The sequence below is a fragment of the Periplaneta americana genome, chromosome 10, assembly GCF_040183065.1.
Source record: "Periplaneta americana isolate PAMFEO1 chromosome 10, P.americana_PAMFEO1_priV1, whole genome shotgun sequence".
Classification (NCBI taxonomy): Eukaryota; Metazoa; Arthropoda; class Insecta; order Blattodea; family Blattidae; genus Periplaneta; species Periplaneta americana.
In genome coordinates, this window is record NC_091126.1 from 90,833,211 (window position 1) to 90,858,148 (window position 24,938).

General features: G+C 35.3%; 1 protein-coding gene and 1 long non-coding RNA gene across 14 annotated transcripts in view; one reads left to right on the forward strand and one right to left on the reverse strand.

Annotated features, from left to right (window-relative positions):
• Positions 1 to 24,938, reverse strand: part of Cadps (calcium-dependent secretion activator 1) — a 942,652-nt gene that overhangs the window by 27,509 nt on the left and 890,205 nt on the right. For all 13 annotated transcript variants that reach the window (XM_069837911.1, XM_069837913.1, XM_069837916.1 and 10 more), the window contains 2 exons: positions 14,324 to 14,479; positions 1,231 to 1,384 (listed from right to left, as the gene is read on the reverse strand). In XM_069837911.1, coding sequence (XP_069694012.1) covers positions 1,231 to 1,384; positions 14,324 to 14,479 — 310 coding nt within the window. The remainder of the gene's footprint in view (positions 1 to 1,230; positions 1,385 to 14,323; positions 14,480 to 24,938) is intronic.
• On the forward strand, positions 22,523 to 24,029 carry LOC138707885 (uncharacterized). Its single transcript, XR_011334413.1, has 3 exons — positions 22,523 to 23,028; positions 23,354 to 23,492; positions 23,586 to 24,029. It is a non-coding gene; the product is annotated as an uncharacterized lncRNA (long non-coding RNA).

The window sequence follows — 24,938 nt, forward strand, 5'->3', positions numbered from 1 at the left end:
TATTATTATTATTATTATTATTATTATTATTAAATATTGTTGTGCCGAGATGATTTACTAAACAACTTAGGAAATATCATAAACTCACAACAGTACACAATAAAAACTGTAACAATAATAGCGAGTTTAAAAATGGAAAGCAGTCAAAATGACAGCTCAGTGGTTCTAGTGTTAAGTTATATGTAATATTAAATTAAAATATGCATTTTTCAACAGAACTTCAAACATGCATAATATGCAAAATAAAATTGGTCTTATTTGATTATTCCTTGAAATGCAAAGATGTATGAGTACTCTTGAATATGACATATAAAACGCATTTTCACGGAAATCCTCGGCCTAGTGGTGATGAACAGAACTTTAGTAAGTACAAAGTAATTTTAAGAGACAATAATAAAAGTTTCATCGTCTAAACTTAAAGACACTCTTTTGTCACCATTTTGTAAATAGCCAAAAATGTAATCAGAAGTTACTTAATATTTACTGAAATCAAAGCTGAAGTTATTTAATATTTACTGAAATCAAATTTTATATCTCCATTTTCTTTTAAACTGTTAAGCAGTGTTGGGAGAACTGGGCTATTTTCATTATTTGTAGTCCATATTTTTACATCATTTTAAGTCAAATTTTGTGTGTGTGTGCACGCGTGCATATACATGTATGTATGTATGTATGTGTATATATTCATTTTAATATACATATATTCTAGTCCCGTTTATCAGAAGATTGTCACATAAATAATAAAATTATACATTTATTGTTCTGTTAACTCAACAAAACACACACTTTCATATTATATGCACAAACCTAAGTGCAAACATACATACTCTTTCACACATGAACATACTGGTACTAGGAAGAATATTTCTCATTATTCTTAAAATACGGTATATAGAACATCTACAATAATTACAAGGGGATCGTGTTCAAGTTGAATGCTATTTCTTCAGTTTTTATAGTACAATACAAATATTAATTGTAGATCGGTGAAAAGTGTCCAAATGAAATTAATTAGGAATTATTGTGCATTACAATAAAACTGAAAAATTATTATTTTAAGCTAAGCTTAGTGAAAGGTTTGAAGTCAATTTTAAGCATGCCTGCACCAAGGAATACTAGTACATGGAACTACAACAGCATTATATAATGCTAAATTCAGGGAAGAGGATCCTTTTTAATGATACAAACTCGTAAATATTTTATAAATATGAGTCACAGAAGCTACATTACCACATCCACTCCATCCACGGCACAGAGTTTGAATGACTGATTCTTGGCATCCAGTATTACATTCACCATGGCACACATTTCAGATGGGATTATGTAGTCTGTAGAGATAAAGGTAACACCTTTCTTAAGCCACTGCTGGAAAGCATTTTCCGTCCTAAAATACAGAAAATAGTTTTCACTGTAGATAAGAATTTTAAGAATATTATTAGTATTAATTTGAGATAAATTATTTACATATATGAAAATAAAGTAAGCATATATAAATACTCAACATATTACTTTCATGGTATTAGGAAGAAAATACAAATTTATTACAAAAATACAGAGTAATAAAAGTTTTCTCTGTTTTAATTCGTTTAAAAATATAGAAAAGTGAAGAATGATACAATTTTTCTTTATATATTTTAAGTCTAAAATATTTAAAATAAACTATTATTTGTACAGAGCATTCCCTCGCATTCTGTGCAGGTACCCAGAGGCAACCGATACTGCAACAGCACTCGCAACAGCTGGTTGACATGTCATGACAAACTCACTACTCACTAGGTGGGATGATTTAAAGCATGTGAGCCTGATCTACGCCCTTGACTTTGCAGCTGACTTCACTTTATAGATATTGTATACGGTAGATTAGTTCATCTGTGAGGCCGAAGCAGCAGTGAAGTTTTAAGTTCACATTCATATAGTTGTGTTAGTTTAAGCTTGTTCAAATGACATGAAATAGGTACCGGTACACATTACAGCAAAAGATTTTTATGCTAGTGACTGTGTGACTGTGAAAGAGTGCAAAGTCAATTTGCAACAACATTTCCTTATGTTCAGGTTCAGCACAGAAGCACTCAGCATAAGAATGATCTCGTTAAAAATTTAGGGAAACTGATTCCATAGTGAGTAAATGAACCAAGAACTAACTGCATGTACTTACTGAAGAAAACTCGAGCAAATAGGCGAAAGGTTTTAATATACTCCACAGAAATCTCTCCGTAGGCTTGCACAAGAAACAGATGTTTCCAAAACCACAGCACTCAGTCATTAAATTCTTAAATTTAAGTCATATAGGATGAGAGTAGTGTATGAATTGCTACCAAGAAATAATGTGAGTCGAGTGAATTTCTGTAATTGGTTCTACAAAATATAGTTGACGGTAGATCCATAATTAATATTTTTCAGTGACAAAGCATGGTTTCAATTACGCAGTCACGTTATAACCCAAAAAATAGGTACTGGAGTGCAGAAAATCCACCTATTATACATGAAACCTTTCTACATAATGAGAAAGTTGGCATGTGGTGCACAGTAAGTGCACAACGAATCATGGAGCCAATTATTTTTGGATGATGTGATCAATAAGCACAAGCACAAAACAGAAATACTGACGCTATTTGAATGATATTGAGTGTCAGTGTGTGTATTTACAAAAGGAACAGGAATTGGGAGGATCACAAAATGCAAAGAACTTTATTCCATTCTTCCTGAGTCCTGACACATTTTGTTTTATTTTTAAAGTTCAATATAATTCTACATTAAAAAAGAAGTCAGTGACATGAAGAAAAATGCTGAACAAGTTCTGTGGTTACAGTTAGGGCATACAAGCAGATATATTATTCTATACTTCGAGTCTATGCACATACATCTTGTATCATAATCATGTATGAAGTGTGGTATAGTATATACTGTACTCTCAGAACTCAGGAAGATATTACTAATCAAAGTCCTTAAAAGTGAAATAATTCGTGATTCTTTCATAAACAATGTTATCTTTTGTGTTCCTATGAAAGGCATCGGAAATCACAAACTTTTCTACAACAGAAATTGTAAATTTCTTTCTCCTGTATCTTGATGCATTAAAATTGCCAACTTGTACAGCGTTGAATTCGATCCATTTATGGACTAAATTTAGTGTTTTTATAAAATGCAGGGTGCGTCAGAAAGAACGGATGGATTTCATAGGGCAAGAAAATTGTAAGGATTTATCAAATAAAAAATTTATTGTTATCAACAGACCCACCAATACATGCAGTTTATTTATGGAATACAACATCATCCATATGACGTCCTTGGCTTTCGATACAGGCATTGAGGCGTTTTCTGAAGTTCGCCATCACTTTCACAGTCATAGCTGGTCAGATTGCAGCGATTTCTTCATGAATCACCGTCTTCAGTTCGTCCAGTGTATGTGGTCGGTTTATAAATTTTCACCTTCAAATGGCCCCAAAGAAAGAAGTCGCAGGGGGGGGGGGGGCGGCGAGATCTGGCGAACATGCGGCCAAGGAATGTCGCCACGATGCGAAATGATATCCCCCGGAAAGAGCTCTTGCAGAAGATTATTGTTTGATCTGCGGTGTGAGCAGTAGTCCCATTTTTTTAAACCAAATGTCCTCAGCATCAACAGCAAGCTTGTTCAACCTTGGTTGCAGGAAAGTTTGTAACATTTGAACGTAACAAGCACCTGTAATGCTTACTGCATGGCCATCGTCATCTTAAAAAGAGTAAGACCCCCAAACACCAAATTCTGCTACAGCATACCAAACCGTAACTCTCTCACTGCGAAGAGATTTCTCGTGGAATTCATTAGGATTGGTTCCTGTTGAATAACGGAAATTCTATTTATTGATACTGCCGGAGAGGTGAAAATGGGCTTCGTCACTGGTCAACAGAATGGTGGTAGGAGCCACGTTCATGATAATACGTCGACAATAATCAACACGGTTCTCCCAATCTCCTGCATTAAGTTGTTGCACAATTGCCAACTTGTATGGGTGGAATTTAATGTCTAAATGCAAAATGCGTCTTACTGTAGCATCAGAAAACCGACTGTCTCCACATTTGCAGGTGTACACGCGCTTCGTGGTCGTCCAGGTGATTTATTCTTCAATGTTGAACCTGTGGTACGAAATGAAGCCATCCAGTGCAAAATTGTATTCCGAGTTGGAATCCTAGCATGACATCTGATCGCGAAATGAGTCCTGAGTGGCGATCACAGACTCTTCATTTTTAAAAAATGTCTCTATGATGAATGCACATTGTACGCCGGACCACTATGTGTTTTCAACTGAAACTGCATTCTCTCGCTGACCCAACAGTCATGGTCCCCCTCACTCTATCCCTCCCCTCACTGCGTATCGATAGTTTGAAATCCATCCATTCTTTCTGATGCACCCTTTATATACGATACTGTACCATAATTATTACTACTCATTTTATAATTTTCTTAATTATTGCTGTGTCACTGTGACTATTGTGCTATTGTATTATGGGCTAATTGCCGTTGGCTAGCACATTATTATTAATCATATTTATTTATTTATTTACTTTTAAGAAGAACACAAAGAGGAAACACGTTTATTAAATGGTGAGAGGTTTGTTGGATTAAAGACTGTTCTACTGTGTTATTATTGTTAACGAAAACATTATTTCTATGAAAACTTTTTCCACTTCTTTATCAGAAGCTGCTAGAGAAGTTGATATCCGATTCACAATGGAATGTTACTATACGGAAACTTCAATCAACACTGCACACTGATTGAATGTGAAGGAGCTAGCAGAATTGCACTATGTTGACGGAGTAAGTTTTCATTTTTTGCAATCATGTTTTTTTTTTTTTGATTCCATTATGAAACTTTCACAAATAAAACAAAACATTCAACAGATTTCTACAAATATTTCATTATTATCTGAAAGGTACCAGTATGGTTCATTGTTACAACTATTTTAATTATATTTTATCTGTGTTTTTAACAAAATGAGTATATATGATAATCTCAAATATCTGCTTTGTCTCTGTCCTCTCGCTAATGATACCTTAAATAGATATTTCTGCTTATTATTCATATGTTGAGTAAAACATAATGAATATAGGCATGCAGACTAAAACATAATATTTCTTTCTTCCACAGAACCGTAAAAAAAGGCTGATTATTTACTGGGTAATACTGTATGTGGGTTACATTTACCTCAAGGAGAATTACATAATAAACAATTAACAAATTCTGATTTGTTGAGATTCTGCATCATCATTATGATAAGAAACAGAAGCAGAGAGAAACAGAATCATATAAAGAAACAGAGGAAGAAACTAAATAAATTTATTAATGTACTTTCTACTTAAAAATATAGACTGGGCAAAAAGTTCATTTGCCCCTAAATATAATATAATATTATATATAACATATAACGTTGAGCCACATTACAACACCAGGCATGCTCAAAGATATAAAAATACTGTTGGAGATGAGCATATGCAACTAATAGAAATTTTAAAGCAATCCATCATCAATGAGGTAAGTTGTTTTAAGAAAGTAAATTATTGTTTCACACATTTCCCTGCTTACTGCAAAAAACAGAAAACAAAACACATAACAAAATACATAAAACAAAATCATAATACCATTTCGTTGTGTAGATAATGTAAATATATTGCTATCTGATTTGAAGAGACAAACTGAAATGAAGTAATTAAATATTGTTGTCAAAAACATAAAAGAAAATACATAAAGCAAAACTTTTTTTTTTGTTTAGTTAATGTAAATGTATTATAAATACAACCTTCTAATTTTAAAAACACAATACTGAAATACAGCGATAAAATATTCTTGTCAATCCCACTAAGACAGAGGTTCTTAATCTTTTTTGAGTCATGGACCCCTTCCAAAATCTGGTGAAAGCTATAGACCCCTCCTTAGAAAAATGTAAAAAAAAATTGAGAAACAATTTTAGATATCCTTCTGCTTTTTATGTTGAAATAATATATTGAATATACATTTTAATTTTTTATGTGACTTTCACGAACCCCGTGAAGCCCATCCAAGGACCTCCAAGGGGTTCTTGGACCCCAGGTTAAGAACCTTTCACTAGGAGATTAGTGACTGAGTGGCCGCCACTGAACACCTTGCCTGCCCGATACATGCACACCTTGCCCTGGGCATGCCCGAATCCTGCCCACCATGAGCATTTCTGCTTTAGATTCTCTGATATTACTACATAACTCTTGTGTTCTGTAACATTATTTTCTTCGTAATATATAACAAAAAGGTGAGTCATGGCCTGCCTGTTAATCCAGTGAACGCCCCGAACAGAATCTTGCATCACAAAAACATAATTTTCAGAGAAGTCACCTATTACAATGCATTCTTCTGACTTCAATTGGTCTTTTCGTTTTTTCAGAAACGAAGATTGCTGTTGAGCTATAAATGTGTGAGGTAGCAAGGCTAACAATTTAGTAGTAATTTATCTAAGAAATCCTCAATAGATGACTGTAATATTTCCAAGTTTGTACAGTCGACTGTCACCAATTGTTTATAAGTGATGTGTTCTGTATCTTGCGCATCAAACATTTCTTCAAGATATTTAATTAGATTATTAGTACCAGCTTCTATTTGCGTTAATTGTTATTTATTTATTTATTTCACTGAGTAGACCTATTCCGTAAGAACCTGGCAAAGTGAGATTTAGACCGGATGAGATATTCTCCTCGAACAACATAATACATGAAAGACTGAGGTTTCATAGTTCCGATTTTTCATTCCCTTCGAATTCTTCGATTTTCCAAGAAAAGGGCCATAAATACTTCAAAGTCTTTGTGTAATCATAAAGTTAAATTTCTAAAAACATTTTAGAAAACCTTCCTCTACCTTCCCTTTTGTGGCAGGCCATGAACACCAAGCAGTTTGTCGAACCTTACTTCATAGTGTGGAGTGGTGCATCTCAGATAAACATTTATTTCATATAATTCTAAAAGGAATTCAAATTTAAAACTTGGTGGCCATTAGAAGAAATAACAAGAAAATGACAGTTTTTTTCCCCCCCCCCCAGATTTTGAACATATTGTTTTAAGTTTCTATTTTCAAAATTAATGTTAAAAACATAAAAAAAATAGTTTTCTTTTTAATTTCAATTGCAATTGATAGCGTTAAAAGCCACTTTTTCAGCTTTAAAATGAGCTATGAGTTAAAAAACCTGTGCAATATACAGATTAAGAGAAATAAGTGCTTTTAAAACACCTTAACTGGCCAATTTCTATAAATTTGACTACGAATAGACTAATAAAAAATAATGTTAGATTAAAATTGACACAGTGTGGCTACTTACTTTGAACCTTTTATAAAAATGTAGTATTTATTAAGTGTTTGATTTCACATAGAATAATTCATATAGACCTTTCAGATTTGGTAACTATAGGCTGTGATGACACTAATACAAATGTGGGATCTATAGGAGGAGTGATTCAAGAACTTAAAAAACCCTCTTAGGGTCTTTGCAGTGATGCATATGCCTAGTGCATTTCAGCATAATTAAATGTTATTTTTTGGTGGGATAGTGAGTGAATGGGTCGGCGAGAGGAAGGGAGAGAAGTATCTTGCTGGTAGCCACATCTCCGTGGTAATTTCTGGATTAGTGTAGCTAGTAATACAGAATCCATACCTTCATTTTTAACTATATCATACTAAAATTATTTTTCAACATTTTCGGAGATTTCTCACCCCCTCTGAAATTAAATTAAAATGAAGTTATGTTTTATTTAACGATGTTTGCAACTGCCGAAGTTATATCAATGTCGCTGGTGTGCCAGAATTTTGTCCTGCAGGAGTTCTTTTACATGCATTAAATCTACTGACATGAGCCTGTCGCATTTCAGTGTGCTTAAATGCGACAAACTCTTGCCATCAACCTGGGCTGGAATTGAACCCGCAACTTCGGGTACAGAAGGCCAGCACTCTACCGACTGCACCACCCAGGTCGACCTCACAACATTTGGCCCTATTTTTTTTTATTGGAGTCATTCCATGTCAAATCGAACACCTACGAAACATGACAAATTAATATTTGCTCCAATTTTTTTTTTTAAATATATTCTATTGATGAAATTAAATAACCCATGTGTAATTTTTTCGGACTGACACAATTATTTAGTCATTTATTAAATATTACTTTTTCCGTAAATTAGGATGCAACGTATTATGAAAATGATTATACTGAAGATTCTATAAATCGTAGAAATTTCGTATTTATATCATTTTAAAGTGCAATAATTTCAGTATTATATACTAATTTTTAGTGTTCAATTAAAATATAAAATGGGCCCCTTTTAGGGGGTTATATCTTTAAAATACATTTTTATATATCAGGGACATACTTCTAAAAAGGGAAAAAAATATCATTATATTCTTTGAAATGTTTTTACGTAGAACTGCGTTGGTTTTAGAACGCTATTCGAATAAGAAGTCGCTGTGCAAATAATTTACTGATGGTGTGTTCGGGTTGGAAGGCTCGGATTGAGTGAGACCGCGCGCTGGAGCATGCAGCTGCGTAGTCGCAGCGAGAGTGAATAATACATTATCAGTGGTGCGGTGTTACTTTACGTAAATAAACAGATAACCTCTAGTTCTAAAAGCACGTAATGTCCCTTCAACACTTAGCAGTTTCCCTTTAATTCGCGGGTGCTCGTGCAAAGGGGGTTAAGTCAAATTGTAAGGTATGTAAACTTCTCTCCTTTGGTACTGAACAAAACCCCCTTGTCACAAAATACGGAGTATTGTAACTGCATCATGGATGGAAGAATGATTTAACTCCTTTAACGTAAGAAAAAAGTAATTGTGGAGAGTTGAAATTTGTACTTATCCCAGTTTAGCAAAATCATACTTAACCCCCTTTACACGAACATCCGAGAATTTATCTAACAATAATACCTAAGTCTTTCGAAGTAGGTATCGTGTTGTGTTGTGTGCATGTCAAATCAAACACCTGTATACGAAACGTGACCATTTAGTATTTGCTTAAATCTTCTAAAATATGTTGTGCAGATCAAAATAAGAGGTCTGCAATTTTTTCTGGGATCATACTTTAATATTTTACTATTTATACTCTTTTAATTATATGACAAATTCATCCACAACACAGTATGAAAATGCTCATTGTTAAGATATATGCATCATAGACGTTGAGTGTTGGTGTCATTTGAAATGGGAACAAATGGAATATTATATTAATTGATTTATTGATGGGGTTGTTTTAGAGGGTCACTTTTTAAACAATTATATTTATAACAGGTTATTGGTACTTTAAAAATGCAAAAATAAAGTATAATATATTATATTTTACATAGAACTAAGCTGATTTCAGGTTGCTTTCGAGTAAGAAATAACTTTAAAAATAATATATTGAAGATGTATGAGAGCTTAGTGATGATTGAGAATCGCCAATAAAGAAGAAAAAATTATCTAAAAAAATATCCAAAACAAAAAAATGCAGAAAGTTACAGATACACTTAAACATAAAATAATTCATATCACAGAAGACACAACTTCAGTTGAAAATTCATATAATTCCGATATAATACAGAAATTGATAATTCATGAAACAGACGACAGAAATCTCAAAATACATATATTAACAATTTTTGAAAGTTGGTCCTACAGTAAAATTCAACAACATTTTAATATCACCACTCACATGATATGAATTTCTAAACAAGTAGGAGCAGAAAAGGGGATTTTAGTTACTCCTAATTCTAAATCGGGAAAAAGTTTGGGAACATTTGCAGTAGAGAAGGTTGTTCAACTTTATAATTCTGATGATGTGAGGAGGGTTATGGCTGGAAAAAAGAATTGTGTTTCAGTTAAAGAAGATGGAAAGAGAGTTCACAAACAGAAAAGATTAATATTATGTAATCTTAAGAAAACTTACCAGTGTTTCAAAGAGCAATATCCGTATATCAAAATAGGATTTTAAAAAATTTTCAAACTCAGACCAAAGGAATGTGTACTCCCTAGAACAAGTGGCACGCACTCAGTTTGTGTCTATGTTCATAATGAAAATGTTAAATTTATGCTTGATGGAATTAATAATATAATTTATAATATTCCTTTAAAATTTTTACCATTAACGAATACAATAATAACTTAGCTATATTTTCTACTCAAGGCACCAACAAGCAAAAGTGGTACGAGGTATCTTACAACTTCATTCTTTTGTTCCACTGACACAATCTCAGGCCATAATAAAGAACTATTCACTTCAAAGTGAGAGTAAAGTGGTGGACATTAAACAGAATTGGTTGTAGGTGATTAGTTTTAAAAGTGCAGTGTTGTGTAAACTGTAGTTATCATTCTTACAAGTGTATATTTTACAAAAACAATATTTAAATACAGTACTATATTACATAAATTACGCGAAAGAGTGATATTCTGACCATAGAACAGTGTAAAGTGGTCACACGACTCTCATCCAGAGCTGCAACAGTACTTATGCAGCCCGTGCACTCAAGACGCGCAACTTGATGAATCATTTAATTATTCTTCAACGGTTGAGAGTAGCATTCTGACTTTTTTAAGGGTGGTTAAAGTAATTTCAAGGTATTTAAGGATTTTTTTTCTGTAATTTTAAATCAAGTCGCAGCCATTAAAACATATTTTTATGTGTTTAAATGTTTTTTAAAATAAAGTTAGCAAACTTATATTTTTATATTATTATGCGAAGAAAAAGTATGTAATATCACCTTCAAATTGAGACAAAGAGCAAATATCTGTGATGATTATTAGTGGAGATAATCACGTTTAACAATAATGATGCGTGAACTATTTCAGAATCTTTGATATCACATATCTACTACAATAATCGATATAGACAACAATAATAAAACATGTATTTACTTTTTCAATCCATAGAATGTGAAAAATTTGTTTTATCTAAATCAGAGACAAGAAAGTCAATTCGAGGTTAAATTTGTGCGATTTGACGTGGAATGACTCATTGGGAAGAGTGAAGAATCATGCTAAAATACAAGATTAGTTAACTTAAAAGAAAAAAAGGATTATTATATTTAACAACTGATTTTTATTTATAATATAGAAATAAACATGAATTTCACGTTGCATACATGCAACACTGGGTACTAAACGATAATATTAATGACAATTATATATTCTTACAGTATTAAATGAGCCATAACAACTTCAGCTTACAGTTTATGTCAAGTGGAAAGATGTCAAATAATTATTTAGTAAATGGGAATAATTATACAAAATTAAAAAAAAAATTCAAGGCCACTTCGCTTCAGCTAAACATGTTTTTAGATATTTGAAAATTTTTGTACTTAAGTACTGGGACGTAATATAACTCTTGCCCTAACCAACTTCGAATTTAAAAAAAAATAGCCCATTTTCGATCCACCTCAATGTTTAATTAATGACTTAATCTTAATTAAGTCACATGGGAAGTTAGAATTTACAATGTTCGGTATTTTTCATGTCAAGAATGTTTTCACAATGAACAGTAGACCTTCAGAATTACATTATATTCGGACAGATAAAAAATAAAATATGGTACACTTTCCTTTAGTGCCCATGAGAGGAGTGATGTATGTGATGTGGTGCTCAGAGTGGAAATTTGAGGACAATCAATGTGGGTTTCTGATGCTGCATGATCATGAAGAAAGGAGCGTTTCATTGTTATAGTTGTGTCTTGTGTAGCTGACCCTGTAGACTTCGTTTTAATGTAACTTAGAAGAAAAATAACTGAATTCTTATTTAAAAATTTAACGCAATTTTAAATACGTCACAATTATGTTCTATATATAATTACTTATGGTAATTTGTAATGCAGTTTGATAAACTGAATACAGTAGATATCATTCTTCATTTAAGCAGCTTAAGTTGACAGTACTTCAAAAATAATTTCCAGTTTTTGTGCTTTTGCATATCAGATAAAATATGAAATCTAAGAGTACAGGACAAACCTGTTTTATGTGAACATTACCTACTGTACAATTATAAAATACATATATTTCCTCATGAAATTTGAAACATGTATGAATGTATTACATTTTTACTACTATGCATACATTCTGTTCCACAATGGACAGAATAAAGGTATGAAATGGTAAAAAAATTAAATTAAATTACAAAGTTAAATTCAATCGTAATGTTAGGGCTACCACGATTGATATGGACATTAAACAGCTAATTCAAGAAAATATAATCATTTTTAGGAAAAAACTTGGTAGAAATATGTATGAAAAAATCACTTGAATTTGCAGGTGTTATGGTAGAAATTAGTTTACCTCCTTTCCTTGTACATTTTTTGGAATGAAATAGAGTGACATAATGGACTTAAAACATTTAATTAAAATGAAGAATCAAGTAATTTCTGTGGAAAAATTAAACAAAGAAATTGATTTTTGTACAGTGACAATCTTTTAAAACTATTAGTTCACAACTCGGCTACAAACTGACCTAACCCACTTCCAACAGCTAGCATATCCTTCTGTGAACTCATGGCACCACAGCACATCATCAGCATAACCTCCATAAAGTTACAGCGTAGTGAGCTGTCACGAACTTTGGGCAGATCAGTTTGAGTCACTCTTCATTTGGGGCAATGCAGTAGTGTGTTGTGTTGTCAATGGTTAGATATTCACTGCGTCATCGTATCTATATGTTTTGAAGACGTACACAAAGTGCAAGGAATCGTGGGGTAGAATAAGGCAAACATTTGGAAGTAAATTTCCTAAGAGTCCAAAGTAAAGTATCGGTAAAGTAAAGTGTATACAACTAATATTCATTCTCTACATGAACTAAAAGGAAACATTCGAACAGATCCATTAGTGTACAGGAACTGAGGCGTGAAAATGATAGTCTCTTAAGATGATGTACATTGTGCATCACAAAAATGGGCAACATTTTCAATGGCTTCTGTGAGAAGGGTGAGTACTGAATTAATAAATTATTTATTTAATGTGTAGTACACCGTGACTTTACAGAGGGGAATGTAGGGGAATGCTGGTGAAGTGTTGTGGTGCCATGAGTTCATGGAAGGATATGCCAGTTGTGAGATGTCGCACCTGTAAGCAACCGACTTGCATAATTAGCACTTTCAATGAACACCGATGATCAAAATATCAGAGAAAAAGGAGAGAAAGAAAGCCATGGTACTATGCTCACAGGATATTTTTGAGCCTGAGGACTGTTATGATAATGATTTTGATTCCTGGAAGAGGGCTCACGAGAGGAAGGGCTGGATGTGGCGACATTATCAGTATCAAAACAAATCCTTCACACTGCTGAAATTAAGAACATCTGCTCACTGGAATAGAGGAGCAACATAGAGAGCGGTGAGTAGATTATAGTCAATGATTTCAGTTTTAACATAAATAAAAATCTGTGCTATAGCATAACTGTTTGTATCTCCTTATATCACTCTCTTTTTCTGTGATGTCAGGTAGGCTCGAAGATATGTTTCGTCTACTATAGTTGGATTTCTTGTCCTTACTCTAGTATCAAAGAGAGAGTAGGAAGAGTAGTGAGTTCTAGGCAGAATATTACACAACCATGCTCACATCAGAGAGGGAGAGAGTATTTGATGGACTCATCCATACTCATATCAGGGAGAGAGAGAGAGAGAGAGAGAGAGAGAGAGAGAGAGAGACACAGAGGTGAAGAAGTAGAGGAAGGGAGGGAAGAAGAGGGGGAAGGACGAGGGGTATGAAAGGGAAGAAGGGGGATGGCGAGAGAGTGAGTGTTGGAGAGGTGGAGTGTGGATAGGGTAATATTGGTATATCTGTATGGGAGGAGGGGAGAGAGAGAAAACAGTATATGTGTGTTTGTGTGTCTCTTAGGCAAAACATTGCTCATTTGTGTCTGTATTATCGGTGGGAGGGAAATGAGAATCTTAGTCGGAACATTGCTCAATGTTAAAGAAAGATGAGGAAAGAAAAAAGTTTAAGGGCAAAACAACACTTGTCCTTGCTCAACATCTGCACAAGTGATTTGCTTACATTTGATTTCTAATTAGTAATAAATTGACTATATTTTTCAAAGTTCTATTGCGTAATTGATAACTTTAATTTTATACCTTACTGAGTTGTTTTTATGTCTACCGTTGAAGCAGTGGTGTTTAAATGATATGTTAATATTTTTCAATATAGTTTCAGTTTAACAGTTATGATGTATAATCTTTCCTCTCGTGAAGTATGATTTCCACGGTGCAAAAACAAAAAATCTCTCACTACTGCCCTTTTATCTACATATACAATGGAACTGAATACATTATCAGTCCCAAAGTTTGTAATACTTTGCTTTGAAACATTTGAAACATGTACCTTTGAATACAAGATTCTATCATATCACATGCCATCAACTTGAGACGTTGTTCTAAATGCTGCCGAAACTCAGCATCAGGCCAATGGAGGTCGCGAATGAAAGATTGTAATGCATCCAATTTCCAGAAAAGGTCTTCGGATGTTGCACAGCCATTTCTGCAACAGAGAACGTCAAATGTGGTTTTTATCACTAACAAATGTATACCGAATGCATTAAAAATACACTGTATTATTAATATACGAGGCGCATCCAGAGAGTAAGTTTCCCTATTTTTAAAAAAAAAAACCACACACACTTTCAGGAAAACATTTATTGGCAACAGGTACAGCAATGTTTCAGCTATTTTTTTTACATAGCCACCATCAGAATTGAGATACTTGTCGTATCGTGGGATCAACTTTTGTATCCCTCTGCCGCCTGCGAATGGAACCAGCGTGTGACAGACGTCTTAAGCTCTTCATCGTTGCCAAAACGCTCACCGAAGGACAGGAATTTCTTGAGGTGCAAGAAAACGTGAAAATCGCTGGGAGCAAGATCAGGACTGTAGGGTGGGTGATCAAACAACTCCCAGCCAAATTCCGTCAAAACAGCTGCTGTGCGCCGAGCCGTATGTGGACAAGCATTGTCATGGAGGAGCACAACACCTGCAGTAAGCATTCCACACCTCTTGTTTTGAATGGCACGTCGCAATTTTCGCAGTGTTTCACAGTAACGGTCAGCGTTCACTGTTTCACCTCTTGGAAGGAAGTCAATGAGCAGAATGCCCTTCCTGTCCCAGAACACCGTGCACATCACTTTCCGTACCAACAGCGTCTGTTTGAATTTCGTCCTGACCAGAGATCCACTATGCCGCCAATGCATTGACTGCTGCTTGGTTTCCGGGGTGAAGTGCGAAATCCAAGTCTCATTGCCCATGACGATTTTGTCGAGGAACTCGTCGCCGTCATCGTGATACCATTGCAGAAATGTCAGTGCTGCTCCTAAACGTTGCATTTTGTGTTCGGGTGTCAGGTTTTTCGGCACCCACCTGGCACACACTTTTTGAACAGCAGGTGCTTAGTGACAATCTCATGCAACAAGGATCGCGATATCTGCGGAAAATGGCTGCTCAGCTCCGTAATCGTGAAGCGACGGTTCTCCATAATGCACTGCCGCACCAGCTCAACACGATCATCATTGATGAGGGACGGTCACCCACTGCGCTCTTCATCATGGACACTTTGACGACCTTCGGAAATCTGCCTACACCAGCGACGCACCATCTGCTTACTCATGATGTTCGGCCCATAGACCTGACAGAGCTGCCGATGAATTTCAATTGACGCAATGTGGCGGCAGAAGAAGGAATAAGAGCTTCCATTTCGGACCACTGCTGCAACGCTACTGGCAGAGGCGGGATCTGTCCAGCTGGCATATGATTGATACGTCATAGATCTGTTATGCATGCGCAATTAACATGGCTAATTACGTTTACTTTCAAGGGGGAAAAATCGGAAAACTTACTTTCTGGATGCGCCTCGTACAATATAATTTATCTATATGAACTGCAGTGGTGGCTTCAGAATTAAGTAGTGCAGAGCTGTACACTCAAGTACTATGGATCTATTGATTCATATTATATACAAAGTGTCCCATTTATCTTGCTCGTCCAATATAATTTTTTCTTAGGTGCCAAATGAAAAAAATTACTGTATCAAATAAAAGTTGAAGTACAATGGGGATTTTATGCTATGGGTCCCGGTATATCTTTCTTGTAACTTTATTCATTAAGGAGGAATGAGTACTGACTCATTACCGCCTTAACGAATAAGGCCGGGTGCACACACAATCAGACGCAGCGTGGTGCGAAGCGACATTTTGTCTCATAGTACTTGTCTCCCATTGATTTATTATTATGTGGTGCACACAGAATCAGACGCAGCATGATGGTCGCGAGCAGACACGAGGAGACACGGAGAGACAACATTGAATGACTGTTAAATGTTTGTCACAAGGAGACTGTCTGATAGCTGCAGTGTACTGTGCATGCGTTAGTAATGGCTATGATTGCACACTTTACTATCTACAAATACTATATTGTTGTGTATAGCACATTATTCATAATGGAGCTCGATGCGGATGAATAAGCTGTTTTAGTACAGGAAATATACGTTCTGTAAAATCTTTGAAACAATATCATGACAATAATGTGGTTTCTAAAAATATTTGAGAAATTGCAAATGAGATGAAAGCACCAGGTGAAAAATAATATTGATAATAATAATTTGTAGTAGGCCTACTTTTCTGTTCTATACTATCACTCATTATTGATTTAATATATTATTTTTCTTTATTGCGATTCGTGAAGCAGTCATAAACATAGAAAATGACGTTTGTGCACTACATTAGTAGTATTTAATTTTAAGACTTTCAATTGTATAGATTTTTAGGCATATTAAACGTCCTTAGGAAATAATCAAATACAATAGAAATTTTCATACAGACAGTCTTCTTTCATTGACGCCATTTTCTAGCCTAGGCCGGTTTTCCAAACTCACACAGCTAGCAAATCAGTTGTCACGAGCAGACAGTTTTAAGCTGTTGCGAGGCATTGTAAAGCAAAACGTAGCATCGCGCCGCGCTGCGTCTGATTCTGTGTGCACCCGGCCTAAGTTTACAAGGAAGATATACCCATAGTATGAATTCCCCATTGTACTTAAACAACTTTTGTTTGAAATAATTTTTGATTTGACGCCCAAGAAAAAAAATTATTTTGGGTGAGCAAGGTAAATGGGATACACTGTATATAGCTTATGTGTATACATGTATGTTTCATAGAACAACTAGACATTACATTAGAGGAATTGCAAAATGTACTCATTCATCTATCTTATTGACTCTACGGATACTTATCATGGTAGTGATATTTACGATTTGTGCATGGACTGCTTTTCTATTATGCAACTCAAATTCCTCAGTGCATGTGTACTTACAGACTACCTGCATTAGGCACTCTCCTGAAAAGAGATCAGATTAGCTGCTGTTCTCCTTTTGGTTCAGTTTTTTTTAATGTGCTGAACTTCCAATGGTAAAGAGTCTAATTGTCAGTAGAAAGCAATTAACCACGAGGATAGACTCCCTACTACAGGTTCCTAACCTTAAGTAGGTATATAATGATTTTGAAGTTTTTTACTTGAGCTGGAATAAAGTAAATACGAAAGGTTTCTTTTGGAAAGGGGACTTATTCAGATTAATGTTCATACTCGACTGGTTGTCAGTGGATTAACCCAATTATTCCGCATTATATTTGACTGTTCACATTTGTCGTTTGTTAAAAAATAGTTGACTTTTGTTACTCGTATGTTAAACACGCACGCGCACGCGCGCACGCACGCACACACACACACACACACACACACACACACACACAAAAAAACCGATATCCTGTAGCATGAATTTGTCTAAGTTCACTTCAGGCAGCGCCTGGTTCACACGACTAGTGAAATGATCTTTATTTTACACCTAATTTACCCCTTGAATATGTCTTTGTTATAGATGAATTATAACATTCAATCTATAAACAGACAGAAAAAGCAACAAACAAAACAAAGGAAAAACAGAGCAGGTTCATGCATAAGAAATTCTTTTACGTGTAAACCTAAGCTCTCGCAGAATCAACCGAAGTCCTCTGAAGGGGACTTGCATATGGCAGCAGGTTATTCTTTTTCTTTTTTATTTTTCTAAGATTGTACATTCATAGAATTGGTTATAAATTCTTTCTAAATTCCATGTCAGTGCGTGAGCGCTTGGTTTGTAGAACCAAGGACCCGGGTTCGGTCCCTGGTGCCAGAGCGAATTTTTCTCCTCTAATATTAATCATTTATTTGTAATTTTTCGTTCTGAAAAGGAATTTAAAAATATTTAATTTGTTCAGATCAAATTTCTGCATATTTAAAGGACAAAACTAAAATTCTTTCAATCATTTATTATCATAATACACTGCTCTCTTAAATTGACTGAGCATATTGAGAATTAATTTAATGGCTTTCCCAAAACACGATATGAATGTTTTATATAAAACAATTTTTATCTCGAAAAAAGAAGCAAAAATGAATAAAATTGTAGTAAACTTTTTCGTTCAAAATATCCCAAAGAATAATTTCCTGAAATCAATGACATTACTCACGGTTCACTGGTATGTATACATACATACATAGCATTTGCCAGAGTAATGCGCGGTACCTCACCGCTCATTACTGCTAGCATGCCAGCAGCTCAGGCCACACAAGACTAACACTTTCTGGTGCAGCTGCTTCCTAACCCATCGCACTGGACTTCTAAGCTCACCATGGCCCACCGCACTGACATCAACCTACCAGTTGGTTGCAGTCTACTGCTTTTCGGCTTTCGCACATTGGTTGTGCTTTTGCTTGGCATGTGGCATGAGCATACAGTTACTGGCATACCGGACAACATACAAAATTAAATTATTTTCCACTTCTGTTGAACACAGATTTAAAATCTCTCTCTATGATACTTTTTTATTTTCCATCCGACAGTTGTTTTAAACTCTCTAGTGGAAATTTTCTCCTTCACTAATTTTTCTCTAGAGAGACTGTATTTTAGAATGTATGGTTTCACGGCCAGTGTCTGTGATGAAGGTTTTCCAGGCTGAGATGCCATGGTCTACTGGTATTATGTAAGCGAACACCACAGACCTGCACAAAGGCCCAGTCAATGATAGACCATGGCATCTCAGCCCAGAAAACCTTCATCACATATACTGTATTTTCTTTGCAATATACCATTATTTGGACTCATCTTGAAAAACAGAAATCAAAAACTAAAACAAAAACGTTTGAAACAGTAGCTGATTATTGATCGAACCACACACACACAGGCACAAGCCCGTGCAAACTCAATTAATGAGTAACTGACAGAAAAGGAGATTTGGGCTCGATGCCATGATATCAGCCCATCACACAAAACTGCTCTGCAAGCAGCCTGGCCCGGCCCATGTGGTGATGTCACCGACTTGTTTTTTGCGAGACTGTGAAGTCCAGTGCGGAAGCACCCCATGGACTGGGACGTTGTGCAGGTCTCTGGCGTTTGCTTACATAATATAGGTCAACCAGGAGGAGCGTGACCAGCACAAAAGCCATGCAACATGCGACAAACCATCTCTCACACCCTCGGCAGTCCAGTTCAGTGGATGATAAGAATAAAAATAAGTATTTAGTATATACTAGACTAATTTTAGTAAATACTCTTGTAAGTAAGAATAAAAACATTTGAATACCTAATAATTTTTGACTACATACTCGTAACATGGAAGTATAGTAGAATACACTAAAGTGTCAATCTTAAACAGAATATATATTCATATTTGGTAAGAATAAACGCTAGTAAATTCACATTTTTATAAGTTCTTTCTCATGTTATTCTGAGTAAGGTTTGTAGCAGGCTCAGTTCTGAGTATTTGTTGATTTGTGTTCAGTTTAAAGTTAAGCTTGAAAAAACTGCAGAATTTATGAACAATGAAGTGTCTCATGGGAAAATATAGAAAAATAAGTGAAAATGTGGATTCAAAAACTTAAAAAATCTTTAACGTCTGATAAAAGTGAATGTAAATTGGTTAAACATGTATATGTTCATAAAAAAACATGACCTATAAAGATATGAATTACTATCAAATTATAAGGTTAGATTGTATTGTTAATTATAATTAACAATTACAGTTTATTTTGTAAAATATGAATTGCAAAATACAATTACTTGCAACTTTGAAATTATATAGCCTATATACAATAGCTTACATATAAAAGTCAATGTGCCTATGTATGTATGTATGTATGTATGTATGTATGTATGTATGTATGTATGTATGTATGTATGTATGTATGTATTTATGTATGTATGTATGTATGTATGAGACGAGTTCTTAAAGTAAGTTCCAAAAGGGTGTAGTAAGTAAACAGGAAGATATTTACAAACCATTTTTGTTCCAGTGTATTCCCGACACTTCAATTATTACTCAACATAATCTCCACCATTACTGAGGCATTTATCGAGTCGTGGCAAAAGTCTTTCTATCCCCTCATTGTAGAATTCGCCTGCCTGCCTGCCTGCCTGCCTGCGATGTGATCCACTCCCGCACTGCTGTTTTCACTTCATCGTCGTCATCAAAACATTGACCATCGAGGAACTTCTTGAGGTGCAGGAAGAGATGAAACTCACTCGAAGCCAAATCCGGGCCAATTTGTTCCCAGCCAAATTTCGAGATGAGATTTTGGGTGTCACGAGCTGTGTGTGGCCGAGCATTGTCATGAAGCAACACAACTCTGTCGGCCAGCATCCCACGTCTCTTGTTCTGAATTGCGCGACAGAGCTTCTTCAAGGTCTGACAATAGGTTTCTCTATTAATGGTTTCACCCCGAGGCAAGAATTCGATGAGTAGGACTCCTTTTCTGTCCCAAAAAACAGTGCACATGATCTTGCGTGTTGACGTGGTTTGTTTGAATTTCTTTTTCCTTGGCAATGCAGTGTGCCTCCGTTCCATGGACTGCTGCTTCAATTCAGGTGCCATGTGAGACACCCAAGTCTCGTCACCTGTCAAGATATAGTCAAGAAACTCATCGCCTTGCTCACTGTAATGTGTGAGAAAGTTCAATGCACTGGAAGCTTGATTGGTTTTGTGTTCTTCGGTGAGCATCTTGGGTACCCATCGTGAGCACAATTTTCGATATCGTAATCGATCTGTCACAATTTTGTAGAGAACACTCCGCGACATTTGTGGAAAATTCAAGGAAAGCGAAGAAATTGTGAACCTCCTGTTGTCCTCATGAATTTTTTCATCGACAGCACGCACCAAATCGTCATTGATCAAAGATGGCCAACCGGTACGCTGCTCGTCATGCACAGAGACGTGGCCCTCGTTGAACTTCCTAACCCATCTCCTGACCATTCCTTCACTAATGGCATCATCACCATACACCTCACAAAGTTGACGATGAATGTCAGCTTGTTTGATGTTCCTCGCATTCAAGAAATGGATAACAGACCGAATCTCACAGTCGGCGGGATGCTCAATCACTTTGAACATTTCAACTGATCATAACTAACCACACACACGGACTGAAGCTCTGAAACTGCATGCACAGCTTGCCTGAGGACTGAAGAAGAAAACACGCATGCGCAAAATAACAATTGCAACGATGTGACGGCTATAATTGAAAACGGAACTTACTTTAAGAACACGCCTCGTATGTATGTATGTATGTATGTATGTGTGTGTATGTATGTAATTAAAATTACGTAAATGTGGGACGATCTCTTGATTGAATGTGTCATGTGGCATGAATATACAATATAATATGGCATAAAACATTTTTGTTTAGTAATCAAACATAATAGGCAGCAAACATGAAAGTATTCATAACACGTAAATTCAATCCATTTACTACACATATCTCTCTGTAGCATAGTAGTAGAGTCAATGGCTTTGGTGTAGAGGGACTCGGGTTGAAACCTGAGGTTAACTAATTTCTTTTATTATTTTGATAATTTATTTACATTATTTTATTTTAACTTGACATAAAGGGGGTTATACTATATAAATAATATATCCATAGTATTTTATTTATGGTGTCTCAAAGTTACCACACAATGTACATACATAAGCTGAAAATAACAGTGTATTAATTCTAAAATATGTCTTTCAAAATATTGTTGTTCATGTCCGAATATGTGTTATTTCTAAATGATATCTGTATTATCATGTCTTGAATGTACAGTAGTATGTTAAGCCTACTGGAAAGAACAATATGTTAATTTTTAAAATATGCTTCTCCCAAAATATTATTCTTCAAGTCCAAAAATGATTTATTGCGAGATTATGCTGTATTCTGTACATAAAATAAAAATGACATAATTAATATACAGTATTATGTAGGTACGAGTATTTGTAAGACGTCATTTTTCAAGTCATATTTAAGAAACCCGGTCTGACATAAGCAGGTGTGAAGTGGAGAAGGGGTATAAATATTGACTAAACTACAAACACTACATCTTTCTGATAGTGTTATCACTTGGATGCACTTCTACATTACTGACCGCCAATGGAGTGTGATATCTAATACGTTTCTCATTCTGGAAGACTGTAGACACAGGAGTTCCTCAGGATTCAATATTAGGTCCCTTGCTCTTCTTTATTTATATAAACGGAATTTCTAAATCAATGAAGCACTGTAGATATCAAATATATGCAGATGACTTTCAATTGTATATTTCAGCCCGTCCTGATGCACTAAATGACAGCTTTAATAGTCTTAATGAAGATCTGGACTCCATCTCTTCCTGGTCTCAACACGTTGGACTTAACCTGAATGCATGTAAATCACAGGCTATTCTGTTCACGAACCATATATTAATTCCTGACGTCAACGACATGGATATTCCATGTGTAACTGAATAAAACAATCATCCCATTTAGCTCTACTCTAAAAAACCTCGGAGTGCATTTCGAACCTAATTTCAATTGGGATACACATATTAAATATAGAGAGGAGGGGGCACAATAAGACAGTGACTTCTTTGCAAGATGGAATAGTTGTACATCAATCACCATCTAGTAACAAGAAGTTGAACCCATACCAAGCTATGAGTTGTTGATTGCAAGACTGCTTTGTTTGTGCCTCGTGAGTTGAAGGAATTTTGCATATTTCAGGTAAGATTTTGAAAAAATTTCCTTTCAGTATTCTGTTGTTTCTTTTTATGTGTATATATTTTTAAATAATTAAATATAGCACACTTTATAAAGCTGTTCTTAAGCTACACTTACACATTGATCAGAATTTGAGCAGAGTATCCACATGGCAGTGCCAAATCAAAATGAGATTATGTGCACTATGAGGCACAATCAGACACTCACAATGGGATACAATCAGACAATGTCTGTCAGTAATAAATATTATAAAATATTGTTTAATTATTACAATACATTGATAATAGTAATAATTGTGACAATAAAACATATGTTATTCTAATTATAGGATGGTCAGAAATACACAAAGGAAGACTGACAAGGGCAGTTTTACATCAGACATGATGAAACATGCGGTAAAATTATGTATGGAGGGCATGAGTATTCGGAAAGCAGTCTCCTGGAGTTTCATTTCAAACTTTGCTTGGGTCAGTAGACCTATAAACTCTAGGGTTAGAACATGCTTTATCAAACTTATTATTTTAAACATTTATAACAATAATTTATTTCTGTTTTCACAGATATGTAAAGATACAGAAAAAAGGGAAGAAAGAAAGGAAAAAGCTGCACTGCAACAGACACTGCAATCAAAAAATCTTTAGGAGAGCATCGAACCAAATTAAAAGCAAAATGGTTATAAAAAATAACCATTTAGAAGGAAGAAAATAACAAACAGGAAGCCAGAAACCAAAGAGCAAACGATGGACATTGTTTATGATGAAAGTGATGAGATGGATTGGATGACAGTTCCAGATCCTAGTGGTTTCGAGGAATTAGACAGAGAGCCTCAGGATGGGGATTATGTGCTAGTCCATTTTCATGACAAGAAAAACATTTTTTATGCTGGCAGGATTATTGCTCCAAAGCATGACAATGGTGATTTTGAAGTCACTTTGCTACAGAAAAACTTGAAAATGGAAAATAAATATGTATAACCAATTGTAGAGGATACATCGTCTGTAAGCTTACAAGATATCAAACCACCACCACCACCACCACCACCACCACCACCACCACCACCACCACCACCACCACCACCACCACCACCACCACCACTACCCATGATGTCTGATAGTGCCCTTTAGTGGGGCACAATAAAACACTATGCTACTGTAATATTAAATGTCTGTCTCTACTAAAAATGTTGCATTACAATTCTGTGAGTTTGTCATGCTTTAAGTGAAAGTATATATAATGTGCAGCCAAGAAAACAAAATCCCCGGAGACACTACAACAGTATGGCCAGGCTAGAAGACAATACAAATTACTGATAAAAGAGAAAAAAGCAGCGCATGTAGAGAAAGAAGGCAGAAGACTTGTCGAAGAAGCAGTGAAAGACCCATATGTAGCACTAAAATCCAGAAAACCGAAGTTCTCACAGGAAATATCTATGAGTACTTGGGAGGAACACTTCCAGAAAACATTAAACAACAGGCATACTGAGAGAGCATACCCTACAACCATAATAACAGAAGCACAGGATTTCCCAAAAATTACAGAAAAAGAAGTCACTGCAGCAATACGGAATCTAAAATGCAAAAAAGCCGCAGGTCCAGACGCAATCTTCAACGAGAATTTAAAAGACACTCTACCAATCTTGAGGGAAACATGGGCAATGCTATTCAATAAGTGCTTGGAGACAAGCAAATTGCCTGAAGTATGGAGGACGTCGACAATCAAAGTCCTCTACAAAGGGAGAGGAGATACAACGCTACCGGACGCTTATAGGGGCATCGCTCTAGAGAATGCTGCTTTCAAGATCTTCACCAAAATCATCACACAAAGACTCTCGGAACTTGCAGGAAATATAATACCAGAAGAGCAATTTGGTTTCTGGAAAGGAAGATCAACGCTCCAGGCTGTCACAAAATTAT